The 16,963-nt window shown below is 37.1% G+C and overlaps 1 protein-coding gene and 1 long non-coding RNA gene across 5 annotated transcripts in view; one reads left to right on the top strand and one right to left on the bottom strand.

The window, feature by feature from the left end:
* Positions 1–16,963, top strand: part of LOC307180079 — a 104,582-nt gene that overhangs the window by 23,044 nt on the left and 64,575 nt on the right. For 3 of the 4 annotated variants that reach the window (XR_013825674.1, XR_013825676.1, XR_013825677.1), the window contains exons 2-3: positions 6,101–6,192; positions 14,292–14,415. This is a non-coding gene — a long non-coding RNA (uncharacterized lncRNA). The remainder of the gene's footprint in view (positions 1–6,100; positions 6,193–14,291; positions 14,416–16,963) is intronic. The other variant, XR_013825675.1, reaches the window with a different exon arrangement.
* On the bottom strand, positions 4,459–5,569 carry LOC307180174 (melanoma-associated antigen B10-like; the record flags this gene model as incomplete). Its single annotated transcript, XM_079910309.1, has 2 exons — positions 4,459–5,151; positions 5,549–5,569. 2 exons carry the CDS (start codon positions 5,567–5,569, stop codon positions 4,459–4,461), a joined length of 714 nt encoding a protein of 237 aa, XP_079766435.1.

The following is a 16,963-nucleotide window of genomic DNA, read 5'->3' on the forward strand; positions in this document are numbered from 1 at the left end:
AGAACAATAGTGTTATGCATGTATTTTAAAAACTCACAGTGTATATTTCTAGCACAGGTATGTAAGACTAGGCCTGGAATAAATGCTAAAATACTACACAGAAGAATTTTTAATGCAGTTACCTCTGGGCAAGGATGAATTTTGGAGGAACATGGCAAGGAAGAGGAATTGGGATTTCTTCCTATTGTTAGAATGTTTTGGAAACAAGAATATATGTCCTATTTCCTTTTTGGTTAAGATATTTAAATAAAAATAACAAAGAGTAGGTATGTATTATTCAGATAAAGATTTTTATGAGATGTGATGGGAGAAATCTGATTTCTGAATGGCTTAACATAACAAAATGTTATTTCTTATGCACATAAAATCTGATGGGTGCTGGCAGGAGGTGGTGGTGTCTACACTGTCAGGTGACTCAGGGATCTAGGCTGCTTCCATCATGAGCTTCCACATCTCAACACAGGCTCTCCGCGTTTGCTGCTGAATGAAACACGAAGCATGGAGTTGACATACTGGTTCTCAAATACCTGGGTCTGGAGGTGACAAGCATGCTTCTGCTCATATTTCAGTGTCATGGATAATCACATGACCCTTCTTAGCTACAAGTGGTTGCGCGTGTAGTCTCCATATGAACTACAAGGATGGAGAGTAGGACACGAAGTGAATGAGCACTTGTAGACGTTCCCATTAACTGTCACACAGTAGTTGCTCAAAAAAGAGCAACTATTAAAATTTGTTATGACATTAGCCCTCATCATTCCTGGAGGATTTTCTGGGAAGATCAAATTTCCTTGCAATTCAACAACTTTTTCTAGTGCCAGTATGTGACCTGTGTTTTTCAAATACAGGGTCACCTCAGCTTTCAAAAGGATCTCATAAATCTCAGCAGGGAGGATGCACCCTTCTTCATTCTTAGCACCATTCTACACTGACCTTTTCAGTAACCTCTATAATCTCAATACACTGAGATTTTTCTTCTTCCTTCTGCTGCATGAAAAAATCATAGTTGTGAGTCTCTGCTATTCACCACCTGTTGAACATGCCTGAACACTTGTACAGATGTCTCTAGGCACACTGGAAAAGCAGGGTTTTCCTCTGGAGCAGATACAGACAAGACTCAGGAAAATGATGGTCAATTTCTTTTCCTTATTAAAGCTGGCATCTCCACCAAGGAGACATATTCTACCTCAGTGGTAGACTCAATAGTCATTCCACATAATGCCCATAGCTTTATCTCTGAAATTTGTGAATATGTCATGTTACATAGCCAAAGGCACCTAGTGTATGTAATTAAAATTATGGAATGGACCTTAAAATAGGGAGGTTATACTGAATTATCTGGGTGGGCCCAATCAAACAACATGAGCCCTTACAAGCAAAGAACTTTTCTCTGGCTGGATGCAGAAGAGAGATGCAGCAGAGGGGAAAGTAGGAGTTTCCACAAGAGACAGATGCAATGTGCTGTTTCAGAAGCAGGGGCCCATTTGCAAGGACTGAAGGAAGGCCTAGAGGAACTATGGCATCTCCGGCTGACAGTCTGCAAGGAAACGGCCTCAGTCTTATAACCACAAAGAACTGAATTCTTCATAGAACTGGATTCTGAGAGCAACCTGAGTAAGAGTGGAATGCAATTCTTCTCAGCACCTACCAATGAGAACCCAGTCTCCAACAGCTTGTTTTGGGCTTTGTGTAGCCCTGAACAAAGAAAACAGCATAGCCAACCCATATATCCCATCTACAGAAATGTGAGAATAAATGTGTGTTGTTGTAAGTCCCTTAATTTATGGCAATTTGTTTGTCAGCAATAGAAAAATACTAAATCCTCCTAAAAACCTGAGTTCTTAGGAATCCAGCCTCTGCAGATGGTTGTGACACAGCGATTTCCTTGGTCCTTCCTCATCTACCACTTAGGAAAGAAGCTTTGGTTCTTGGCCACTTAGTTAAGCTCACTCTTCAGTGTATGGATTCAGTGGTCAGTCTCAAATAAATCCCAAGTTAAATTCTCCTTTCTTACTAACCTCATCCGCTTTCTAAAATCTCTTCCCTAACTTCAGGGTTATCTTCCAATAACCCGTAGATCCTGTGCCAAACCAGACTCTACTCACAGGCCAATTTGGAAAAAACTTTGAGTGTAGGGGAAGGGCCCAGAGCAGATGAGCAGACGTCTAAACTTCACTGCCAAAGTGAACAACCACATGGACGGGGCTATTGTTATCAGAGGGATTCCATAGTCAAGGATGGGACAGACAGGGGACATCTGTGGGGATTGGGAGGCTCTAAATCAGGGGAGAGGCAGGTGATTCGGGGCTTTTTTTTCCACTGGGAGCAGATAGCAGCCTTAAGAAAGGAAACTAGACAGCAAGTCAGGATCTAGATTGTGACAGGAGGAAGACCCAGGCCAAGAGTGATATATTTCTGGAAGTGCTGGATTAGGGCAGAGTCAGATCTCAAGGATCTCTGGGGGTAGGGGCAGGAGGAGCCTAGGTAAACTAAGCTCACAGCCTATCCTGAATTGTTTTTAATTCTCATTTTAATTTTTACTTATTATACCTGGCGTTAGTACATTGGCAACAGGGTCCTTCATTTCATTGCCTAAAAGACATTGTGGAGTGTTGAGAGTAGAACTGAATTAAGCGACAGAGCAACTGCTTTATTCAAGGAGTGGAACAGTGAGAGCCCTAAATGAATTCAGACCAGAGGTCTAGTCCCAGTTCTGACACTCATGAGCCATGTGAAGTCAGGAAAATTGTGAAGCTCTGTGAGGCTTTTCTATGAAGTGAGTTTGATAAGCCCTGCTGTGTAGGACTCCTGGGATGTATGTAATGTATGAAAGCACCAGGCACAGTGTCTGGCAAGTATTGAGTCTTTTCATGATTTGCAGTTATTACTGTTATTATTTTGACCGCAGACCCTACCAAAATCTGCTCTATGATTTTTTTAATCCAAGAGATATCAGAGAATATGGGGCACCCTATGATATGGTATAACATATTAGCTAACATGATGCTTAGCAAGTAAAACTAAATTACTTACTACATAAGTTTTTGAGGTTATGTTATTTATTGTGTGTCTAGGGGAATCTTCCCCAGGTGGAACTTAGGGATTCCAGAATTTGTGTCAAGCACCAACTCCTTCCATCCCTTCCAACTGTCCTTCCATTCAAACCACCTCTATTTTCATTTATTTCAGTCCCATTAAAAATCTAGCCCTAAAAAAAAAAAAATCTAGCCCTAACCTGGAGTTTGCCAAATTACACACAAGACAACCTAAATAAGATGAACTTCAAATGTAGTGGACTCTGTCTCTCCCAGGCCAGAGCAAAGATTGCTAGCATGGTGGCTTCTAACCACATGCATGTCATAGATGATCACCCCTATTTCTCAGAAATTCCCTGGGGATGATGAGCATAAAACACATAGTTCACGTGCTGTGCTCAACTGCACTGGGAAAAGGACACTGGAAAGGATGTAGGTCACCTTCCATTCTTATCCCAGGTGGAGAACTTTCTCTGGTTTATCCATGACTCAAACGTAACTGCTAGAAATTTTCCATTTCAGGCTTTAGTCTCTCAACTCTGGACACACCTTCTGAGTGTCTGGCCCTTGCCCACCACTCCCACAGCCTCATCTGACCCGCCTCCCAGCTTACCACAGCACTGACTCACACTGAAGGACTTGCCATTTCCCAAACCCACTGGCCTCAGGGCATTTACACTTGACTGCTCTCTTCTGGATCCTCCTATGTCCTCTCCTCCTTTTGACCTGTCCTTAGGTCTTAGGGTGTATCTCATTATCTTCCTTACTTTACAGCTGTTCCTAGACTCTAAAATTCTATGGGCACAGTTGGTCTTGTTTTTCCTGACATTCCCAGTAGTAGCCCAGAGCCTGCCAAAGAGCAGATGCTCATGGAATGTTTGAGAAATAGATGAGACAGTGTGCAAGAGGTCTAATTTCTTATGATGTAATTAATTCTACATTCTTGAATAAAGTAAGCACATCCAAGTATATATCTCTTAATTTTATAGAAGAACAGACTAAACATGATAAGGGAATGTAAATATTTATCGCCTTTTACTTTTTCCTCTATTTCTTGATCCCAACCATTTTACTGCTGATTTCTTTTCACATTTCCAAGGAAATGCCTAACCCAATGACATGTTATCTTGTTCCAAATAACTAAATGAGATGGAAAATTTCCCAATTCTATAAAATAGTAAAACTCTTAAACCTCATAAACATCAATAAATGTCTGATTTACATCATTCATAAACTCAGACTCTGAAGCTACTTAAACTTTCTACTAAAAGGAGCAACATTTAGGCAAATTTATCCAAGTTACTACATAGAACAGGAGCACAAACATGTTATATACTCTGTTTTCTCCAGCCCTGCCCCAACCTTCCACTAATGAGAACATTAGCTGTTCTCTTTGAACATGTTAAATAATCTTCCTCAGCCTTCACTCAGGGCAGGAAAAGCTGCTGGCTATGGCCCTGGAGCGCACGCTGGCCAGGGCAGCAGTGCCAGCCCTGGCTGCAGCCCTGGCTCGGGCTCTCTCTCCCTCATCTCTCAAAGCCTCTTCATACCAGGATGGGAAGGCAGTGGGGACCGTATCATGGATCTTGGCCAGAACCTCCAGAACTTTCATCTTGCTGGTTTCAGCGCGGGCTCTCGGGCCCCACAGAAACTCATAGCATGGAGGATCACTGTTGGCCACCTGGCAGTACTCCAGGTACCTTTCCTGCACTAAATCTTTGGCGATGAGCTTCTTGGGCTCCCCACTGATGAAGTTATTCCTCCCAGCATACAACCCCATTATATTCAGCAATTCCCAGACTTGCTCCTCAGTGGCGCAGTTGCCCTTCGTGAAGATCACACCCAGAACAGTCATCAGCACACCAGTCTTGGGAACCTCTCTGTCATCACTCGGCTTTGCATCATAGCTTAGTTCCAGTTTATTGACAAGGACATAAATATTCCTGTTGGGATCCACTTCCTTCACGTCAAGGCCAAAGACCAGCTCCAAATGCTCAGAGGCTTTCCTGAGGATCTTATAGAAGTGATTCTTGTACATCTGTATTACATTTCTCAACATATCCGCCTTGGTAACGGGCTCTTTCATTTGATACTTGTACAAAATCCTTTGGATTTTCTAAAATGATGATCAAATTTACAACGAATAACTTTTGTTTCTTTTTAATAGTCCTAAAATTTATTTATTTTTGTATTCTTATCCTCTGGCTATGCATTCCAGTCCAGTGTTGAACAGTAGAGTTGGTAGCATTCTGCTTGCTGTGTCTTCTTCCTTACCTTAACGGGAATGCTACTAACACTTTGTGTTTCACAGTTCAATTCTTTTGCTGTAGATTTTAGGAAATGAAAATTCCCTTCTAATGTCAGTTTGCTAAATGGTATTACTATGCATTAGTGTTGAGTTCTTTTCAAAAGCTTTTTCTGCATTTCAGTACATGGTCAAAGCGTTTTAAAATTTTATCTGTTAATGTGGTAATATTTTAGGCAGTTTTTTCCTAATGTTATATCATCTTTACATTTCTTGGATTCAGCCTCATTTTTCTACATTTAATTCACTGCTGTATTGAAACTTCTATGGGTTTATTTAGGATCTTTGCCTGTGTGTGGGTGAGCTTGGCTCAAGTATTCTGTTTTCGGGGTGTCCTCAGCTGGTTTTCTTATCAAGGAAAGCTAGCCTGGGAAAATGAGTTGAAAGATTTCCCATCTTTTTGTATGCTTTGGATGTGTTTACATAAGATAATGGTTCATTTTTTGCTTATTATATGGCAGAACTGCCTTGTCCTGAAACATTTGAAGGTGGCTGGAGCTTTGAGGAGAGTTTCAGTTTGTATTTCTCAATTACAGTTTTCTATTTCTCTTTGGATCAATTGGGTAATTAATATTTTTTCTAAATAATGGTCTATTTTCATTGGGGTTTCAAATTTAATGGCAACATGTATATTCTTTTCATTGGAGAAATTCTCAAACATATACAACATAGAGAGACTAGTGTAGTAAAACCAATACATCTGACATTAGAATCAACAATTATCAATACATAGTCAGTCTGGTTCCATTTATACCCATAGGTACTCCAATCTCTGCCACTGAAATAATGAGAAACAAATCCTAGATATAATACCATTTCATCTTTAAATATGTCAGTGCTGGTTTCCAAAAGGTAAGTACTCTTTATGAAATATAAACCTTATATGGTAGGATTATACATATTCTACCTTAAAAAAACTAACTCTGTGATATCATCAAATGTCCAATTACTTTTCACATTTACCTGACATATTTTTTAAATGTTTTGTCCTTGAATTAGAGTCAAGTAAAGTCTGTTCATTGTCATTGTTTTTTATGTCCATTAATTTATAGATCTTATCCTCCCCCCTCTCCAATAGATACATTACTTCTTTTTCCTTGTCATTTTGTTGCTGTTGTTCGGGGGAAAACCCTCATCTTATGTTCAGTCCGGTTTCGTATGGCCTGGATTTTGCTGATGCCAACACTGGTGTCCTTCTCCCCGTGTATTTCTTTAAATCGGTTGAAGTTAGATCAGATTAAGGTTTAACTTTTTTCTCTTTGTTTTTTTTCTTCTTCTGGAAAGACTGCTCCATAGGTGATACTGTGCACTTTTATTACTAGGAACCTAATGTCTGTCTCCATTTGTGTTGATGTTTGCAGTCTTTGAAGATTAGCATATTTATCCATTAACTAATTGAGAGTTACACAATGTTAATTTTCTCTATCATTCCTTCTGAATTTATTAGATGAAATATATATTTATGTAGAAACCTATCCTTGTCCTCCATTTGGTAATATTTATACTGTTCTCTTAGAATATTTAAATTCCTTCTGCACCTATATTTTGTACAATATTATTCAACTAATATCACTTCTGTTTCTTTCTTTTGTAATTGATGATAACTATAAAACTGTCAGTTATATCAGCGTTTTCAAAGAGTAGGCTTTTGTTAGTTGGCTTCATTGTCTTTTTTTTTTTTTTTTTTTTTGCGGTACGCGTGCCTCTCACAGTTGTGGCCTCTCCCGTTGCGGAGCACAGGCTCCGGACGCGCAGGCTCAGCAGCCATGGCTCACGGGCCCAGCCGCTCTGCGGCATGTGGGATCCTCCCGGACAGGGGCGCAAACCCGTGTCCCCTGCATCGGCAGGCGGACTCTCAACCACTGCGCCACCAGGGAAGCCCTTTTTTTTTTTTTTCATTGTCTTTTAATTAATCATTTCTACACTATTTCATACATTCTATTTTGGGGGGTTTAATATGGTGCTCCTCTAGTTTCTTGAAATTTTTTGCATGTTTTAAATATTTCTATTTTTTTTTTTGTCCATTGGGATTTTAATTTCAATAACTATATTTTTATTTCCAGATATTGTTTTAGTTCTTTTTCAAATTAGCCTGTTCTTTTCCCTAGTTTCTTATTCCTATGGTCTCTATGCTTTCTATTCTCTTTAATGGATTTTATTTTTAAATTGAGTTATAATTGACATATAACATCATAATAGTTTCAGGTATACAACATAATGATTCAACTTTTGTATATATTGTGAAATGATCACCACAATAAGTCTAGTTAACACCCATCACCACCCATGGTTACAATTTTTCTTGTGATGAGAACTTTTAAGATCTACCCTCTTAGCATCTTTCAAATATACACATACAGTATTATTAACCATGTTGCCATACTGTACATTACATCCCCGGGACTTATTTATTTTATAGCTGGAAGTTTGTACCTTTTGACTACCTTTATCCATTTTGCCCACTCTCCACCCCCTGCTTTTGGCAACCACCAGTAGTTTCTCTGTATCATTGAGTTCATTTTTTTTTTTTATTCTACATATAAGTGCCTTTCTCTGTCTGACTTATTTCACTTAGCATAATTCCCTCAAGGTCTATCCATGTTGTTGCAAATGGCAAGATTTCCTTCTTTTTATGGCTAATAATATTACATTATGTATATATATATATATACATACATATATATATATATGATATTTTCTTTATCCATTCATCCATTGGTGGACATCTAGGTTGTTTCCATATCTTGGCTATTGTAAATAATGCTGCTATGAACATGGGGGTGCATATATCTTTTCAAGTTAGCATTTTCATTTTCTTCCAAGAAATACCCAGAAGTGGAATTGCTGGATCATATGGTAGTTATATTTTTAGTTTTTTGAGGAACCTCCATACTGTTTTCCATAACAGTTGCATTATTTTTTAAATAAATTTATTTAAGGCTATAAATATCCCTCTGAGTACCACTTGGGGTGTTTCCCACAAGTAATGCTAATAGAGCTTTATGTGTAGTGCTGGAATTTTTTACAAGCTGAATGTCTCTGTATTCCTTATGTTCTTAGAATTTTTTGAATATCTATATACATATATATACATACACACACACATATACATGCAAACACACACAAATACTAGTAAGTGGAGAAAATTATTTTGGAGAAGGATGTGAAGAGGAGGAGAGAAGCAGAGAATTATTTAGAGAGGTTTCAGGGTCCCAGTGGGTGTTTTGCTTTGTTTTGTTTTGGTTATATATGATATAAGAGACTTGAACACATTTAACTGCTTATGACTGAATTGAGTTTTTCCTAGGAGTGAAAGGAGAGTTTCACATTAGAAAATCAAACAAAATAATTACAAATGCAACTGTCAGAGATTATTCAGGAAAACAGAAGTTACTTTCAATCGATAACTCAGGTAGAATTTAATGCAAGAAATTGGTTACTCAAATAATGGAGAAGCCAAACAGGATAGAGTCAGGAAAACCAATACTTTGCAACTTGAGGAAATCACTCCCATCTTTAGGATAGAGAGACAAAGAGACGAGGTAGTGTTACTGGAGACTGGGAGTTGGGGTCAGCAGGATCCAGAACCATGGTTAACCAACATATTGGGGGCTAGAGTCATAGAGAAGATGTAACCATTGAAGGAGAAGCCACTTGATTCAGAGAGAGAAAGGGAGAAGGAGAAAATGTCTGACTGTTTCTCTCCTCCTGGACTATAATCTGCTGGTGTCCTTGTTGCCCGATCCTTGATAGTAGCCAAATATTGGAGAACCTAGGAGCTGCAGCCTGCAGGAGTTATCTGCAAAACACTACAGAGCAGAGCAAAGAAAGAGTAAGGAGTGGCTCTGAGGGCAAATAAGTATAGGGCTGGCATAACACAATGACATATTAAATGAGACAAATATACAAGTTGATAAAGAAAATTGTTTTATACAAATCAATATTGATTCATGATAAAAAGAGATGTTATCAAACTAGATAATGGATATCTACCAAAAAAATACCCTCCATTGCAAACATCATACTTAGTGGAAAACCACTGGAAATTGGGAATTAGATAAGAATGGCTACTATCACTATTTTTTATTCCACATTGTAAAAGAGACACCTGCCAGCCCAGTAAAAGGAAATAAATGAAATAAAGGAGTTAGAGATTGGAAAATGAGACCATTTAGTTGTCAGTTCTCCCCCAAATATCTCTAGGTTCAACAAAATCTCCATCAAAATCCCAGAAGGCCTTTATATTTTTTTAAAGAAATTGATATACTCTAAAATTTATGTGGGAATACAATGGACAAGAATAGCCAAAATGACTTCGAAAAAGCAAAGGAAATTTGGAGGACTGACACTACTTCATGTCAAGACATTATAAAGTATGATAATCAAGACAATGTGGTATTTTTGTAAAGATAGACAAATGGCTCAATGGAACGGAATAGAAAAACTGGCAATAGACTCTAACATATATAAACAACTGATTGTCAACAGTGGTACAAAGGCAATTCAGTGAAGAAAAGATAGTCGTTTCAAAAAATGATACTGGAACAATTGGAAATATACACACACACTTTGATCCATTACTTTCACTGTACAAGAAAAATATCAAAAAATGGATCACAGATCTAAATGTAAAATCCAAAACTATAAAACTGCTAGAAGGAAATGTAGGGGAAAGCCTTTGGGTTCTTGGGCTAGGCAAAGATTTTTTGGCTACTACTTCAAAAGGACAATTCATAAAAGAACAAATTGATAAATTGGATTCCACCAGAATTAAAAACATCTGTTCTTCAAAAAGACACTGCTAAGAGAATGAAAAGACAACTAATAGAGTGGGAGAAAATATTTGCAAAACATATATACGGTAAAAGGCTTATATGGTAAAAAGCTACCCAGCATTTATAAAGAACTTTTAAAGCTCAATAATAAGAAAACATATAACCCAATATAAATGGTCAAAAGGTTTAAACAGACAGTTCACTGAAAGACAGTTAAGAATGACAGAGAAGCACGTGAAAAGATGCTCAACATCATTAATCATTAGGGAAATAAAAATTAAAATCCCAATGAGATACCACTACACACATATCAGAATATGCACAGTAAAAAGACTGCTCATACCAAGTATTGCCAAGGATGTGAAGGAACTCTCAGAGACTGCTGGTGAGGATGTAAGTTGGTACATCCACTTCGGAGAACAGTTTGGCAGTTTCTTAAAAAGTTAACCACATACCTGCAACATGACCTAGCTATTATACCACCAGGTATTTACCTGAGAGAAATGAAAGCTTATATCCATGCAAAGATGTTTATATGAAAGTTCATAGCATCTTTATTTGTAATAGTGAAAAACTGGAAAGAACTCAAATGTCCATCAACAGAGGAATAGATAAACTTTGGTGTATACATACAATGGAACAAAGTATTGATACATGCTGTAACATACATGGCTCTCTAAATAATTATTTTGAGTGAAAGAACATAACACATAACAACATAACTCATACTGTATGATTTCATTTATATGCAATTCTAGGAAATGAAAACGAATGTATAGTGACGTAAAGAGTATCATTCAGTGGTTGCCTGTGGACTGGGAGGGATGTGAAAGAAATTACGAAGGAGCATGAGGAACCTTTTGGGGGTGATGGATATATTCATTATGTTGATTGTGCTGGTTGTTACGTGAATGTATTCATATGCCAAAATTTATCAAATTTTGTGCTTTCAATATATGCAGTTTATTGTATGTCAGTTACACCTTAATAAAGCTGTTAAAAATTCTAGAATGAGCCAATCCAATCTATAGTTGAAATCAGAACTGTGGAAGAGGAATGATGTGGAGGTGGTCTATTGGAATTGGCTGGGAAAGGCATGACTGATCTTTGTGAGGTGGTGGAATAACACTATATCTTGATGGGGATGGGTTACATATGTGTATGCATTTGTACATTTAGGTTTTGTGAATAGCCTCTATGAATATTGTATACATTTAGGTTTTGTGAATAGCCTCTATGAATATTGTATAAGAATTATAAGAATACGATATGATTCAGAATAGAACAACATGAACTTTAAGAAAACAGGAATACCCAAGTTTTACTGATAATGTTTAATTATCCACTTTATTTAACGCATTGGTGAAGCATAGGTTAAGTATTACTTAATCCTTCTTAGCTTTGTATACACCAAGTATTTGAGTAATTTTCCATGCATTTTCCCTTTTCACATGGCTGTGATGGTATTGTATATACATCCTTCAACTGATCTTTCTATCTTTTAGACATTTCAGAGCCCATCTTACTCCTTCATCTAGAATCGATTCCTAATATTTGTTGGTCATAATTAACCCCATCCCAAATATCACAATAACAAAAAGAACAAGGTAACATTGCTTTGTAATTAAGGCTAGATAAGTTCTAGATGAGCAATTTTTGAAGCCAGACTGTTAAAAAAAAATGTAGGTAGTTTAACTATTTACAGTGTTGCTGATAAACGTTCATTATTACCATAATGGAAGCAAATTACTGTAAAATTACCATAAAAGTACAGGAAATATTCAATAAGTTACTTAAAATGAAAGAGAATAATAAACTAACTTATGGCAAACACGTTTATGTGGCCTCAAGGCATAAGCCCCAAAGAAGAGAGTCAGATGTAGTGCGTGAGATATTTGTATATTATCTATACCCTGTTACAGAAAGATAAGCTTTTTGACTGTTCATTTCACAGGTAGGTGGTATTTTGCTCAAAATAGACTACTTATCTTTGAGACTGCTCACCATATTGATCACTGGGCTTTACCTAGGCATTTGATATGGTCATTCTCATGTAGATCATATTTTGATATTTACGTTTTTTTAAACCCCAAATCAGCTATTAAGATCTAACTTATTTTAGCAAGTAATTCATGTAACAGTCATCCCTACCCCATCTCTACTACTTCTGTTATCCCTAAACTCCATATCTCATCAGTGACCCTCTACCCATCAGCAAAAACACAGCGTCTTAGGACAATATCTCATGTGCTAATATTCACCATATTCTTAATCTCTGCCCCATTCTTTAAGACTTAACCAATTATGAATTCTGTTTTTACATCTGTCTCCAGGGATTAGGCTCGAGAATGAGTTGTGATTTTTGGCAATATAGAATTAGCTTTAAAGAACAAAAAAAATATTTCTATCATCATATAACTTAGATACAACAACCATCAACATTTTTATTTTCTGCTTATCTTTATTTTTTAGCATACTGCCTAGCAATTAGGAACAAATGTTAGCATTGCCTTTCTCGAGTTTCTAATCTAAAAACAGGAATAATAGAAGAGGAAGCACAGACTTCAAACATTCTCAAACTGATAGCACTGTAGTGAATGTCCAAAATCTCTTTTTTCATGTTGACTTAGATGGGTTTTTAGGGTCCAATCCTAAGTACGCCATCATGCTGATACTATCTCTGAAAGAGATTTAATAGTATTCATAGTCTGCTGAGCTAGGAAAGTTTCTTAAAGGATCAAAAATGTCCTCTAATTCTAGCTTCCAAGTTTCCCGTAATGACGTCAAGTGCAACTGCATAAAAATGATTTACTAAAACTGTGCCTATTCTTTAGAGTAGTCCTTGTTGTTTGGTGATAGAAATAGCTTTGTGATGATGTCCAGATCTCTAACCCCACCAGCACCAGTATCCTGGTCAACACTGAGGCCAGCAAATTAATCCTGATGCTGATGAAATCCAGGGAGAAGATATTCCCTGCTCTAGCAAGCACTATAGTAGTATAGATAACTATGACATGGAATTGGTAATACTGTTCTGTGTATACAGAACTCAGTGATGCTATCTGTCGCATCACACCTGGATGTAAAACTGCATGTCCCTTCTTCTCCACAGGAGCACATGTTTGAAATTGTGCAGTACTTAAAATTCAAAAGAGAAAATACATGGGGAAGGGGATAGGACAAAAGCCTATGACAGGAAGTCATGAAATTTTTCAGTAGTTAAATACCTTTGTTTCCCCCATGTTCTTGCATATAACACCATACAAACATTGTGTACAACTATTTTAGATAATTATATAAGATAATCAGTGCAGATTATGAGTAGAATTAATTTGTTGCCTACAATTTTAAATTGTTTATTCTGCTTAAATACAGAAGAAATTCAGACTTAGATAAGTAATTAGCAAAGGAGCTTATAGTGATGTGGCTTAAATATTCACACATATTCCTCAAATGTATGTTAATAAAAATATATAAATTTATATATAACGTAAGTATATAAATAATACTGAAATGTATATAAATTTAGATCTAAATAATGTATACCTGTGTAATATATACACATATATGTTATTCTTACAGTTCTGACAACATTTAAAGTAAAAAATATGGATATAAACAAGTAAAAATAATGTATATGTAACAATAGAGAGTTCAATTTTATCATCATTACTTAACCTTAGTGAATTTGATGTTCTGTTAAAAAAAGAACACAGTGCTACAAGGAGACAAGTTAAAATGGCTGTAGCGTCACTTTCATAAATAACTGATATCAAAACTATATTCCTTGATTTACAGTTTCACTCTTCATCATGTTACGTATCTCACATTTTAATCATATATTTGAAGCTAAATGATTTGAAGAAATTCAGACTTATGATACATATTAAAACAAAAGTAAGAGCAAAAGGAAAATTTTAAATGCTTTTTTTTTTTAGGTCGCGGGCCTCTCACTGTTGCGGCCTCTCCCATTGCGGAGCACAGGCTTCGGACGCGCAGGCTCAGCGTCCATGGCTCACGGGCCCAGCTGCTCCGCAGCATGTGGGATCTTCCCGGACCGGGGCACGAACCCGTGTCCCCTGCATCAGCAGGCGGACTCTCAACCACTGCGCCACCAGGGAAGCCCTTAAATGCTATTTTAAAGGCTAATTTTGTTTGTTTTTTGTTTGCAAATAGGAAAACAGAGGTATTTGCTGCTGTCAAGAGCTGTGAAGAAGCTAAGATTTTTATTCTTCTTGCAAGCTAACAAGTTAGCCTGTCACAGTTTCATGGATGCTGGCAAAAAACACAAGACGCTTGGGTAAGAGATAAAGAACGTTATTACTCAAAGCAATAGTAGTAGCCAGAGTATATGCATTTTCTTACACTGGTTATCCAAGTCCCAGTAACCAGAGAGTGACATGGAGAGGTCCAGGTGACACCAGAACATACAGTGAGTTGCATTGCAGGAAAGGAGCCCTGTGCTTAGGAAACCTGAATTTTGTATAATGGGCAGAAAGCATGCCTCCCCCCTGCTCTGGAGACATTATTTATAACTTCCAAGGCTGTTTGATACACAGACTTTGTTGAAAATATCAGACAAAGGGCAGCCAGTGCCTCACAAGATATGCAGAATAGCAAGTGACCCATAGAGAATTGTCCCTAAACATTATATGTTCTGTTTAATAGTTAGTCATTTGTATAGTTGATTTTCTCCTCCTTAGACACAAACTTTTGGCGAAGTAATATGAACAATTTACTTGAGGAGAAATCACCTTTGCAAAAATGTATTCTCTCACTCAATCCATTTTCTTAACATCCATCTGGTGCATATTTTATTGGGAGAAAGTAAACAGTAGGACAAAAATTAAAGTCCATGTAAACCAATTTGTTTCAGGAATTATATGTTTTAAGTGACAGTTGACTCACAAAATGTACTCACTATTGTAAAGCTTATTCCAGGTGAGTTTCTTCAATTAGAAGTTAAAGCTTAAGCAAAATGAAAAAAGGTCCTTTGTTTTTCCATTTTGTGAATCAAAATAAACTGTCTGTGAAAACATCTATGTGCCCCTAAATGGAATTAATCAAAGATGTAAAGGACAGATAGGTGAATATAATGAAAGCTATAGGGTTAGGAAAAATCTTCCTTCCTCTTACATTTTACACACACTTACCATTAGTACATGACAGGTAGATGTTCTTGAGTGCTCTGACCCCAAGGTTCTCAGCTTGTCAATGGCACAATAATAAGCATTCATTTCCTTCTCTGATGAAGCATATTTTATATTCTCTAATATCCTGTAAATAAGGAATCAGTGAGATATAATAACACCCGAATCCTTACCACTGTTCTAATGGGGGTAGCCTTTGGTTACAGGGAGATTTTTGAAATATTAAATATAAAATTAGATTTCAAAATTTACCACTTAGCATTCTTTTTTTTTAACATCTTTATTGGAGTATAATTGCTTTACAATGGTGTGTTAGTTTCTGCTTTATAACAAAGTGACTCAGCTATTACATATACATATATCCCCATATCTCCTCCCTCATACGTCTCCCTCCCACCCTCCCTATCCCACCCCCCTAGATGGTCACAAAGCACCGAGCTGATCTCCCTGTGCTATGTGGCTGCTTCCCACTAGCTATCTATTTTACATTTGGTAGTGTATACATGTCCATGCCACTCTTTCACTTTGTCCCAGCTTACCTTTCCCACTCCCCATGTCCTCAAGCCCATTCTCTACATCTGCTTCTTTATTCCTGCCCTGCCCCTAGGTTCTTCAGAAGAATTTTTTTTTTTTTTAGATTCCATATATATATTTGTTAGCACACGGTATTTGTTTTTCACTTTCTGACTTACTTCACTCTGTATGACAGACTCTAGGTCCATCCACCTCACTACAAATAACTCAATTTCGTTTCTTTTTATGGCTAAGTAATATTCCATTGTATATATGTGCCACATCTTCTTTATCCAATCATCTATTGATGGACACTTAGGTTGTTTCCATCTCCTGGCTATTGTAAATAGAGCTGCAATGAACATTGTGGTTCATGACTCTTTTTGAATTATGGTTTTCTCAGGGTATATGCCCAGTAGTGGGATTGCTGGGTCGTATGGTAGTTCTATTTTTAGTTTTTTAAGAAACCTCCATACTGTTCTCCATAGTGGCTGTATCAATTTCCATTCCCACCAACAGTGCAAGAGGGTTCCCTTTTCTCCACACCCTCTCCAGTATTTATTGTTTGTAGATTTTTTGATGATGGCCATTCTGACTGGTGTGAGATATCTCATTGTAGTTTTGATTTGCATTTCTCTAATGATTAATGATGTTGAGCATTCTTTCATGTGTTTGTTGGCAATCTGTATATCTTCTTTGGAGAAATGTCTGTTTAGGTCTTCTGCCCATTTTTGGATTGGATTGTTTGTTATTTTGATATTGAGCTGCATGAGCTGCTTGTAAATTTTGGAGATTAATCCTTTGGCAGTTGCTTCATTTGCAAGTAATTTCTCCCATTCTGAGGGTTGTCTTTTGGTCTTGTTTATGGTTTCCTTTGCTGTGTAAAAGCTTTGAAGTTTCATTAGGTCCCATTTGTTTATTTTTGTTTTTATTTCCATTTCTCTAGGAGGTGGGTCAAAAAGGATCTTGCTGTGATTTATGTCAAAGAGTGTTCTGCCTATGTTTTCCTCTAAGAGTTTGATAGTGTGTGACCTTACATTTAGGTCTTTAATCTATTTTGAGTTTATTTTTGTGTATGGTGTTAGGGAGTGTTGTAATTTCATTCTTTTACATGTAGCTGTCCTGGGAGCTATTAATTGCCTATAATTTCTGGTCTGCTGTCTAGCTGCAAAACAAGCCCCAAGG

Source organism: Stenella coeruleoalba (assembly GCF_951394435.1).
Source record: "Stenella coeruleoalba genome assembly, chromosome: X".
Taxonomy (NCBI): domain Eukaryota; kingdom Metazoa; phylum Chordata; class Mammalia; order Artiodactyla; family Delphinidae; genus Stenella; species Stenella coeruleoalba.